The 12199-nt window shown below is 46.2% G+C and overlaps 1 protein-coding gene across 6 annotated transcripts in view; it reads left to right on the forward strand.

The window, feature by feature from the left end:
- LITAF (lipopolysaccharide induced TNF factor) overlaps positions 1–4939 on the forward strand; it is a 36298-nt gene extending 31359 nt beyond the window's left edge. For all 6 annotated transcript variants that reach the window (XM_086375742.1, XM_086375744.1, XM_086375743.1 and 3 more), the window contains exon 4: positions 3326–4939. In XM_086375742.1, the coding sequence (XP_086231868.1) occupies positions 3326–3434 (109 nt within the window). In that variant the 3' untranslated portion in view covers positions 3435–4939. The remainder of the gene's footprint in view (positions 1–3325) is intronic.
- Positions 4940–12199: the final 7260 nt, after the last annotated feature.

The following is a 12199-nucleotide window of genomic DNA, read 5'->3' on the forward strand; positions in this document are numbered from 1 at the left end:
CTTCAAAACTTCTTATCCTTTTATGACCCCCAGTAGCTTTCTGTTGCCTCCACAAGGGGAGTGTGTAAATATTTATGTCTGAACCGAGGGTATTATGTTGAAAGAGATAATACTTTCTGTCCTGGGAGAAATTTGAGGAGGCACCACGTAATTTTTTTTTTTTCCCCCAAACAAAGGCAGGCAGCCTCCGTATTCCTGGTTGTGTGAGTCACTTGGCAAACCTCAGGCGCTCCTTTCTCTTCCTTGAAGGAAGCGGGCTTTGCGTGTTTCTTTTCAGAAGCCTTGCTTGGCTGTTTCCTCATTTTCTGCTTGTGACCTAAAAAAGAGAAGGAATGATAGTTCTCTTCCTAATTTCAAAGAGAGGCTCAAAGCCCCTAAGAGCTTAATTGACTTCCTTGAGGACTTGTATAGAGTGGGGAAGAAAGGATACTGAAAATGCGACATAGAGGTTCATCATCTTTTGGACGTTCCTGTTGAAACTGACTTTGTCTTTGAAATCAGGGAAGGACAAAATGGAAAAGTTTATCCCATATTGGCCCCTGGCTTTCGAATGGAGGCAGCTTTTTGTGTCCCTTCCTCCTTTTTCTTCCTTATGTGCAGTAGCGTGTTCTCAGGTCCTGCTTCTCACTGCTGTGTGGCTGTGGGCAGGTGACTTCACCTCCCTGTGCTCCAGTTTCCTCATCTGTAAACTGAGAGTGCTAATGCCTCCCTTGGGGGTGGCGGGGTTTGTTGAGGATAAACTTGGTGAGTGTGTGTGCATTGACCCTTGGAGCCAGAGGTTAGGCTTATCTCTGCCCTTATGTGAACCCAGGTAAGCTTAGGCAATAGGAAATTCCATTCATGAGATTGTTTCCTCATCAGGTTACTTCCGGATCCTGCTTTATATAAACCAGTGGCTTCCTGTAAAATGCTGATTTTTTTTTTTTTAAACTGTGTTTTTGGCCAACTTTGGGTATAAGGCTGTGGGGTGTCTTCTGACACCAGCCAATGCTCCAGCACCAGGTGGGTGTCCAGTGATTCCATTCAATTCAGACACTAATGACCTGGAGTTCAGTACAGACCCCCACAGCTTAAAGGCTCACTCCCACAGCTGGCCCCCGACTTCAGATGCCAGTCAAAAGTCCTGGATCCCTGGTCCTTCAGACCAGTCAGGGATCCTGCTAGTTGCTCTTCAGGTCTGATAATACGCTAGAATGGCTCACAGAACTCAGAATGGCACTAGTCTGACTTGCATTTACTGGTTTATTATACAGGAGACAAACGGACAGCCAGATGAGGGAGTAACAGGGTGAGGTCCAGATGGGTCCTGAGAGCTTCTGTCCCTGTGGAGCTGGGATGTAGCCACCTTCTGGGACATAAATGTGTCCACCAACCCAGAAGCTCTCCAAATACAGTCGTTCAAGAGCTTTTATAACCTAGTCCTCAGCCCCTCACCCCTCAACCCCTATTCCACCCCACAGGTCTGTGGTTGGGGCTGAGAGTTGTAAGCCTCTAGTGACTTAGTCTTTCTGGTGACCAGCCCGTCCTGAGCCTGTCTAGAGACCCACCCCAGACACCCTCCGTAGCATACACTCAGGTGTGATGGAGAGCGATTCCTTGTGAATATGAAGATGCAACTCCATCACTCAGGAAATTCCAAGAGTCTTGGAGCTCTGTGCCAAGAACCAGAGACAAAGACGGAATATCTTTCTTCTTACACCTCAGGCTGTAGGAAGGTCCTTCCTGCTGAGAGGTCCTTCCTATGTGTGCCGATGATGGCTTATGTAGGTTAAAGGACATAATTTGTGGGACTTTATTTGGTTGCTGCTGTGAGAAGCAGCTTCTCTGTATGGAAAAACGATCAGTTTTCCAAGACAGAAGTCAGCAAACTACAGTCCAGGGGCCAAATCCAGCCCCTTGTAAGTTTTATTGGAACATGTCACGCCCTTTATGAACAGACTGTGGCCGCTTTCACGCTTCAGTGACAGAATAAGACCCGTGTAGCCTGAAACACGTTCTCCCTGGCCCTTTGTAAGAGAAGTCTGCCGATTGCAATCTAAGACTTTGAAAGATGCCCCAGTGACTGAAGAGTTGATAATACGCCCAGGACAGTCTGTCTGTTGTGACAGCCTTGGCGAGAGTTGGAGCTGCCATAACAAATTACCATAAACCTGATGGCTCCAAACAAAAGGAATTGTTTTCTCTCACCATTCTGGAAGGTTCCCAGGTGGCACTAGTGGTAAAGAACCCACCTGCCAATGCCAGAGATGTAAGAGACATGGGTTCAGTCCCTGGATTGGGAAGATCCCCTAGAGGAGGGCATGCAACCTGCTCCAGTATTCTTGCCTGGAGAATCCCATGGACAGAGGAGCCTCGTAGGCTACAGTCCTTAGGGTCTCATACAGTGGGGCCTGACTGAAGGGACTTAGCATTCTGGAAGCCAGAAGTCCAAAATCAAGATACCACGCTCCTTCGGAAGGCTCTAAGGGCAGAATCTATCCTTGCCTCTTCCAGCTTCCGGAAGTCCAGGTGTTCTGGGTCCTGGCTATATCTCTCTTGTCTCTGCCTCTGTCTTTCCATGGGCTTTGTCTCTCTCTCTGTATTTCTTTCTTCTTTTGAATATTTAGTATGATAGAGTTTTCTTATTAATTAGTTAATTTTATTTCTGGCTGCACGGGGTCTTTGTTGCTGCACACAGGCTTTCCCTAGTTGCAGTGAGCGAAGGCTGCTACTTCTCATGGTGGTGGCTTCTCTTTGCGGAGCACTGGCTCTAGGCGCTTGGGCTTAGTCACCCCACGGCATATGGAATCTTCGCCTGACCAGGGTTGGAACCCGTGTCCCCTGCATTGGTAGGCAGATTCTTATCTACTGCACCACCAGGGAAGTCTCACCTCTCTGTATTTCTGTGTGTCTTCTTCTCTTATCAGGACCCCAGTCTTTGAGTTTAAGGAGCCCACCCGACATGATTAAGGAAGATCCTATCTTGAGATCCTTAATTACATCTGCAAATACCCATTTTTCCAAATAAGACCACATTCATATGTTCCAGGGGTTAGGACTCTGACATATCTTCCCAGGCGGTTCAGTGGTAAGGAATCCCCCTGCCAATGCAAGGGACCCAGGAGACACGGGTTTGATCCCTGAGTTAGGAAGATCCCCTGGAGAAGGGCATGGCAACCCGCTCCAATACTCTTGTCTGGACAATCCCATGGCCAGAGAAGCCTGGTGGGCTACAGTCCGTGGGGTCGCGGAGCCCGACACAGCTTGAGCACGCACGCACGTGCTGTTTGACGGCTGCCGTCCAGATCACAGTAACACGCCGTGTGTGTCCCCTCTTTTGTTCCAGGTGCATCGCAGGCTGCTGCTTCATCCCTTTCTGTGTGGACGCCCTGCAGGACGTGGACCACCACTGTCCCAACTGCAAAGCTCTCCTGGGCACCTACAAGCGTTTGTAGGACTCAGCCAGGCCTGAAGGGAGCCGTGTGCTGCAGGAAGGCCTCTCCGACTCTTCACCCAGCCCCTGCTCCTGGTGAAGGCTCTACCTTGGTGGTCTCGTGTCTCCAGGGGCTCCACCTTCGTGTCTTCTTTTGGGGGGAAAATATCGCAAAAATCACACACCTCCAAACCCCAGAAATGACTGCTCGGAGTCGTGCACAGACATGCAAAGACATTCTCCTTGAGTGCTGGGTCCAGGGTTTTCTGTCTCCCTCCTCCCCCTGACCGTGACCCCAAGTCATTCCATCTTACTGTGATCGTTGTCCCGTCTGAGTATCTTCTGGTGATTTGCCACTGGCTGGCTTCTATTCTTGCCTCAGTGGGCCTTTCTCTCAGTGGTCTCCAAATCAGAAGCCCCAGACTGCCTTATTTTGAAACTGTTCTGGCCCCAGTACGGCTGAACCAACCTTTAGTGCCTACCACCATAGCCATCTGTTTCCACTTCTGATGACAAAAACCTTATAGACTAAGGGCTTGGCTCTCAGATTCTGTAGCTGCAGGCTTTTAAATAGCACATGAGTTCACTTTAATTTTTTAATTTGTCTCTAAGTACAAGCAGGGGTTATTCACACCCACATAGCCATGAGGTCATAAACGCAGGCTAGAAATAGAAGGCTGGATCTTATCACTGATCTGCCTTCTTGGGACCAGATCCTCAGCCACTTTCTACGAAGGGCTTTTTTCTGGTAGAGTGATTGTTTTTTATATTAACACTTTTTGTGACCTTCTTTTGGTCTTAAACACCTTTGAGCATAATTTTGAAAGAAGGGACTTACAGAACCATTATCCATAACCATATGACTGGTATCATCTTCCTATTTGCCAGTGCACACTCACTTATTTTTTTTTTTTTTTGCCTTAACAGGAAAAGTAATGGATAATTTCATCCACTGCCTTTTCTTGGGTTTAGTGTATTTCCTAGAAACCTCTATAATGGAACTCATTAAAGTTGGGCCCTTTTGGGGTTCCTAATGGATGTTTGGAAAGACAAAGCACGTTTGAGCACGTCTGGGTACCATGGTGCTGAAAAGCGTGGGGACCCGACTGTTTCAAAGGCCTCTGAAGTCTGGATTTTATTTTTCAGAAATACAGTTTGTTTGTATAACATCGGAAGACATGATTCCTAGGACTGAAGCAGCAAGCTAGAGTTCTCAGTTCGCTGCTGTGTCATCTTTGAAATCAAGACAAAGCCGGGCTGGACTTTCAAGAGTCCCCGTTTTGATAATGAATAGGCACAAGGAATGCATGTGAATAATACTGTGTAGAAATCAAAGCCTAGACGTTGATCAAAAATCTGTATATTGGGTGAAAACTATAGTCATAACCCATTGATTCAGCTTATTCATTTAACGTTTTGAAACTTCCAGTAATTATTTTTGCAATGACTATAGATATACTTCATAGTACTTTGTTCTCTGCTTTTCAAAAATAAAGTCTTTGGTTCACTCCGTGAACTATTTATCAATTCTTGCCATGTGAAGAAAGGTCTTATGTTGTGTTTCCAGCTGTTGTTACAAAGAGCCTTTATTTGTTCCATAACAGTACAAAGTCCTTCATGATAGAAAACTTCAGACTGGCTGAATATCCTGCGATGTCAACATGAGCGATGGTGAGTTGGGTGGATGGCTAGTGAGTCAGATTTGAACATGAGGCCGTTGGAACCCAGTAAACATCATTAGTGGCAGCAAGCCGTAGCTTTCAAGTTTTAATAAGATGCACAGAAGGAAGCTGTTCTCATTCATGCTCCGAACAAAACATGCTTTGTTAATTGATCGGGGTAGATGTGAGATGCTAGAAGGAGGGCATTGTAACTCGCCAGGACTATGAATGTCATCCCCTCTTTTCCTACCTGGTGATAAAACTTCATTTTGGAAGGTGACGGTAAACTGTGTCATTGCCGTACGACTTTTATCAATTTAAACCCTAACTTCTGGTTTTGAAAAATTGCCACTCACCCCAATCATGAGCGTGTATTTTTCTTTCTCTTGACAAAATTGAAGGCCATGCATATTTAGCAGTTTTGCTCAGATGGTGGCATATAAATTGTCTCAAACTGTTATCCATTACATATGCAGAGTCTTCAAAATCTTCAAAACAACAGCCCTATTTCAAGGACTGTAACATATATAGTCTGCAGAACTTGAAAAATAACATCGGATGCCTGGCACTTGGCGTGTTCAGTAGACATTCCATTTTATCGTTCTAAGTACAGGCTTATCTGTATATTTTTAACAAATTAAAAGACTATTTTGTGCTGCCCTGTTTGTTGGGGACTTGGGAATCTGTTGGAAGCACTGCATCACATTCAATTATTGCAAGAGCTTTATTTTATATCTACTTGGACCTCAAAGAAGAATTTGTATGAATTTCAAACCCTGAATGGCTGTATATCTTGTTTGTATACCTTGAGTCCATCTAGGCCTTGTACATGCAAGTTTGGGTTTGTGTCCTATTAACAAAAAGAAATCAGTTTATTGCATCTGTTTTAGCCAGCTTAGAGCACGTGACTCATTCCTGGCCGACCGCAGCATTACCCATGAAAATGTTTTCTCTGGGACAACTGGCTCCGCAGTTGCTACCGAGAACACTTCTATGGGGCCCTGAACTATTTATAAAATGTGGCTTCATACACTCACACACAAACTTGGCTTCAGTTTTCTCCCCAGCGACAGCCTTCCGTGTTTGGGATATTAAAGTCCTGCTTTGACTTTCTGGGCTCCAAGATCTCTGTGTAGGAGTAAGTGTAGACGTTGGAATTTTACTTACAAAATTCTGATTTGCATTTTGGATCCTATTAAAGTTATCTCCTGTATTTATGACTCAGATGTTTACAATGAGTCGTCTGTTTTTCATGGGCGCACGAGTGAATTGAAAGTAGATCCAGCAAGGGCGATGAAAGAGAGAAACCCGGAGGTTTCTTTCTTTTTTTTCTTAAGTCTGAAGAATGTTAAAGAAACAAGAATCTGAGGCTTGGAAAGACTGGGAAAAAAAAAAGAAAGAAAAAAGTTCATGGCCAAGTGTACAGTCGAGTGCATTTAACTGTTTTGTGACTGTTCTCTGCAGTTTGAGGAAAAGTATTCACACATATAAATACCTTTTTTAAAATTTTTTTACTCTTTCAGGTTATTTTTTTAGAGCAGTTTTAGGTTCGTAGCAAAATTGAGCTGAAGACACAGAGATTTCTCATGTACTCCCTGCCCCATGCATAGCCTCCCCCATTCTCAACATCGCCCACATTTGTTACAACTGATGAACCTACACTGATACGTGATCGTCATCCGGCATCGGTTGCGGGCATTAGGGTCACTCTTGCTGTTGTACGTTCTCTGTGTTTGGACAAATGTAGGATGACCTGTATCCACCATCTCAGGATCATACAGAGTGATTTTACTCCCTAAAAACTTTCCTGTTCCTGCCCGCCTCCCCCAGCCCCCAGCCACTGTTCTTACTGGCTCTATAGCTTTGCCTCTCCCAGATTGTCATAGAGCTGGAAACATACACACGGGAATCAGCCTTCTCAGAGCGGCCTTTTTCACTTAAGAATATGCATTTCAGGTTCTCTACGTCTTTCCATAGCTTGGCAGCTCATTTCTTTATTATTCAGATAATATCTCTTCGTTTGTTGTTGTTCGTTTGGTTGGATTTTGGGGCTGTGCCTCACAGCCTGCAGGGTCCTAGTTCCCCAGTCGGATGGAACCCTCGCTCCTGGCAATGGAAGCATGGAATCTTAACCGCTGGATCCTTTACCCAGGAAAGTCCCAGCACTTAAGCTATTCTTACTGCCCTGTCTCAGTGATCTCCTCGTACCTGGTCTCTCAAGTGGGCAAACTCAGTGTAGCCCGTGTGTGCCGTGTCGGTGTCTTCAGAGAACACAGGATTGTACACCCTGTGTTTATGTAGCTGTGTATGTGTGAGAATACTACTGGGTTTAGGTTTAGCTGCTTGTTGCTCAAGAAGAACCCGACTCCCCGCTGTTGATCGGGGCAAGAGCTTTGAAAGGGGAGTTTAAGGGAGGCACAGGTAGGGGGTGGAGCTATATGCAGAACAGCAGTCCATTCCCACAATCGCCTTGAAGCTGGTGGTGCCGTGGCCTGAGGAACATCATCTTGATTGCTTTAGGTACAAAATTCCAGGGTCAGTTTGCCAGCGTTTGCTTGAGGCCAGTTCTCAGAATTTTGTAATTTGGAGCAGCTTATGTCATCGCTGCTGTCTGGTCATCTTGCAGTTAACTTCTTTCACCCCGTGGGGGTTTTAGGGTCTGCAAAACACCTCAAAGGGTATGGCTCAGAATATTACCGATAGCCCTTGAGAAACTAAAGGCCCTTGACTTGTTTAAGGGCTTCACTACTGCTATTTTGTCTTGCTCGACTCTTCTTGTGTGTCTGCATTTTCTCACTTCTCTGATTAAATGTATTCCTTGGCTAAAGTTTCTCTACAGACAAGAGGCAGGCAGAGGACATGGAGTGGTCTGTCCTGGGGAGATGCTCTGTTACAGGGGGGAGTCACAGTGCAAAGTGAGTGCCAAGGGCAACACCTGGGAACCTCTAGTCTAGCACGTCTGTGGTTTTCATGTATCATTTTTTAAAAACTGTTTTGTATTGGTGGTAGAGCCAATTAACAATGTTGTGATAGTTTCAGGTGAACAGCAGAGGGGCTCAGCCGTACGTATCCATGTATCATCAGTTGACTTCTGCTGTATCCGAGGAATTGTACAGCTTGGATGCCAGATACCCCTGCCTGGAAAGCGTGAGCCTCGACCCAGCACTGCCCTGCCTGCCAACACTTCCTGGCTTTTTGTTGGCTGTTGTTTCAAATTTATGTTTAATGGGAGGATAATTGCTTTACAGTGTTGTGTTGGTTGCTGTTGCCAGTAACTTGAATCAGCTATAAGTATACATGTATCCCCTCCCTCTTGAACCTCTCTCCCAACAGCACGTCCCACCCCTCTAGGACGTCACAGAGCACCGAGCTGAGACCCCTGAGCTATACAGTTGCTTCCTGATAGCTGTCTATTTCACACATGATGGTGTACATGTGTCCGTGTTGCTCTCTCAGTTCGTCTCACCTGCTCCTTCCCCCTCTGTGTCTCTTCTCTCTGTCTGTGTCTCTGTTCGTGCCCTGCAAATAGGTTCTTCGGTACCATTTTCCAGTGGCTTCTTTATTGTTTCCTTTAGGCTAAAATTCATGTAACATTTTAAAAAAATTTTACATTGGAGAATAGTTGCTTTACAGTTCTTGTGTTACAATAGTTGTGTACAACACAATATAGTTGTGTATATTGTGTACAACAATCGTTGTGTTAGCTTCCAGCATACACCAAAATGATTCAGTTATGCATATATCTGATCTGAAAAAGAATTAGAGCCTTTTCCCATATAGGCTTTTACAGAGTATTGAGTAGAGCTCCCTATACTATACAGTGGGTTTCTTGATGATCTGTTTTATGTATAGTAGTGTGTATATGTCAATCAAAACCTCCAGTCATGTAACATTAAAGTGTATAATTCAGTGACGCCTGGTGCATGCACAGTGTTGGGCAGCTCACCACCTTTATATCGAGTTCCAAAGCATTTCTATCAGCCCAACACAAAACTCCGTACCCTTAAGCAGTATCTCGTCACTCCTCCTGCCCCAGCACTGGGCAACCACCCATTTGCTTCTGTTTCTCTGGAATTACCTATTCTGGATACTTCATATAGACATAATCACACTTCATGACCATGCACATCTGGTTTCTTTAACAGGTGTCACGTTTTCAAAGTTCATCCACACTGTAGCATGTACTCAGGGCTTCGTGCCTTCCAGTGGCTGAATAGTATTCCATCGTAGGGGTATGCTGCATTTTGTTTGTCTCTTTATCACATTTTGGTGATTGTGAATAAGCCCGCTGGGAACATTTATTGGCAGTTTTCTGTGTGGGTATATGTTTTCAGTTCTCTTTGGGTTGGAATTGCTGGGTCATATGGTAGTTCAGTTTAACTTCTTGAGCAACTGCCTGAGAGCTTCTTCTTTTTTAAGTTTGTTTGTTTGTTTGTTTTAATATTTATTTATTTATTTGGCTGCCTCCGAGTCTTAGTCGCAGCACTCAGGATCTTTGCTTGTGGCGTGTGAACTCTTAGTTGCAGCATATGGGATCTAGTTCCCTGACCAGGGATTGAACCCAGGTCTCCTGCATTGGGAGCACAAAGTCTTAGCCATTGGCCCACTGGAGAATTCCCCCAATGGCTTCGTAAAGCCGCTTCTGGCTTAGACTACCATTTGGAACTGCTCTGGCCTGGAGAACTCTGCTCTGTCCTGCAGTGTGAACTGTTTGGAGCAGCCAGGTAGCGACAGAGCTGGGCTTGGAGCAAGAAGACCTGTGCCCTGGGCTGGCCTGCCCCGGATCCTCAGCCGACCTGAACCCCACTCGGTCCTCTGGCACTCGTGATCTTGGGTGGCCTCAGCTTGCAGCGAGGCTTGGCTTCCCAGCCAGAGACAGGCCAGGTTGCTGTGGTGAAAGCACCTGGTTGGTGGTCAGCGACAAGGGCCCTGGCCCTTTGGCTCCTGCAGAAAAGACGGGAAGTAGTCAGCAAAGTAAAGTATTTATTAAGAGGGGAGAAACAAGTGCAGTACATGTAGATGGCACACAAGCGGACTTGGGGGGAGAGAGTTGTGCCCTCGTGGCAGCTTGAATCACTTTTATGGGGTATTTCTTCCGGGTTTCCTTTGGTTAATCATTTTGGTTTGCCTGGCTCACTTCCCATATTTTCTATATCTCAGGATCCTCCCATGTGTGCGCACGCATCTCTTAGCCAAGATGGATCCGACCAAAAAGGCCTCTGGGTGGAACGTCCCTTGACACAACTCCCCTTTGGTCTCCAAGGAGCCTTTCTGTGTGTGTGTGGTTGGGAAGGTCTCCTGACTTCAGGAAAGAGACTTAGGTGATCTGGACAGGGCCTAGCCTTCTCCTGTAATTGTCCAGCTTGTCTCATCTTGGAGTTTCGGACCACGGCGGGTAAATCTCCCACCACTTTACCCTGGGGGGACCCATCTACCGCCTGCCTCACTCCCACTGAGCCTGAAAGAGGAGGAGGGGTGGATGGTGCATCTCGGCTCCTCTGTGTGGCCTCTGAGAGGTTCAGCTGTTGGTCCTTTGTTTACCCGTATGCCCAGCATGGGAAATAGTAAAGGGCGGGGTGGGAGCACTGACCTCTGCCTCATGGAACTGATGGTAGAGGGGGAGAGAGAGACATCAAATAAGAAAACCTAACACTTCCAACCTGTTACAAACCAGGAGGGAAAAGTGGAGGAAAATAGCCGACTGTAGTGATTTTACTTGTGGGGGAAGGGCACCTCATCCTCGCAAATTATCCAGTCATTCTGATGTTTTCTTCTGCCCAGGGGGCAGCCTTTATGTTTCAATGCCAGAGGAGTCTGAAAGCTGTGTTAGGAAAGTTCATTTCTGTTCTGTGTCTTTGCGTGATTTCATTTGTTCTGTCTCCCTCTCTGGGTAGAATCACTGGATGCCTTCCATTTTCTTTGGAAGAATGAAACCTAACCATTTTCTCTAGCTCCTGTCTCCAGATTTCCCCTTGATACCAGGAAGGGCAAGGCTGGCTTCGAGTAAGTGGGTGGATTCTGGCCAAGTGTGGTCAGTAGAAAATGTCCCATTGGCCCAGAGGGCCACAGGGTTCTCCCAGGTGCCTGCCCACGGTCCCCTCGAACCCGAGTATCCTCAATAAGAGTCTGGTGGAGAAAAGGGAAAGTGAGAAACACTTGACAATCAGTTCTAGGGTTTCCCTGATGGCTCAGATGTTTAAGAATCCACCTGCATTCAGGAGACGGGTTTGATTGCTGGATTAAGATCCCCTGGAGAAGGGAATGGTTACCCACTCCAGCATTCTTGCCTGTAGAATCCCATGGACAGAGGAGCCTGGCGGGCTACAGGCCATAGTGTTGCAAAGAGTCGGACACGACTGAGTGACTTAACACTTTCACTACTTTTTTGCTTTCAGTGGGGTTGTTTCTTTTGCTTGGTTCTGGGCATGGGAGGGGTGGGAGCTGTCCCAGCAGAGAGAGCCGGGGAGGTAAGAACCCTAACAACTCTTTAAGGTTATTTTCTAAGCCATAATCTGCATTTCTTGTTCATGTCTAAAATTAAAGTGGGAGGAAAATAAAAACCCTTATCATAAGCCTGATGGAGGGGTGGTGGGTTGAGGTCTCCCCTTTCTGCACATGCTTGAACTTGAAACCCTTACACAGCAGGGAGCTCCCAGCAGCTGGGGGTGGGTGTTGGGGAGGGGTGTTGGGAGTGGGATAGGGGTGGGGACTCTAAACTCATCGGTTTCATCAGTGGAATCTGATCACTGCTGCCCACAATGATGTGATTTAGAGACACTTTCCCTAGTTTCACTAAGGGCCTTTTTTTTTTTTAAAGGAAGTACAGTGAATTCGGGCTTCCCAGTGGTGCTAGTGATAAAGAATCTGCTTGCCAATGCAGGAGACGTAAGAGATGTGCGTTCAATCCCTGGGTTCAGGAGATCCCCTGGAGTAGGAAATGGTACCCCACTCCAGTACTCTTGCCTGGAAAATCCCCTGGACAGAAGAGCCTGGTGGGGTACAGTCCGTGGGGTTGCAAAGAGTCAGACACAACTGACTGAATGCACACACACATAGTTACTTAGAGTTAGTTTCAGTTGTATAACCGTGATTCAATAAATTGCATTATTATAAAATGTGGGCTATA

The sequence above is a fragment of the Bos grunniens genome, chromosome 25 (assembly GCF_055505025.1).
Source record: "Bos grunniens cultivar Pamir isolate PY7600 chromosome 25, Bosgru_T2T1.0, whole genome shotgun sequence".
Classification (NCBI taxonomy): Eukaryota; Metazoa; Chordata; class Mammalia; order Artiodactyla; family Bovidae; genus Bos; species Bos grunniens.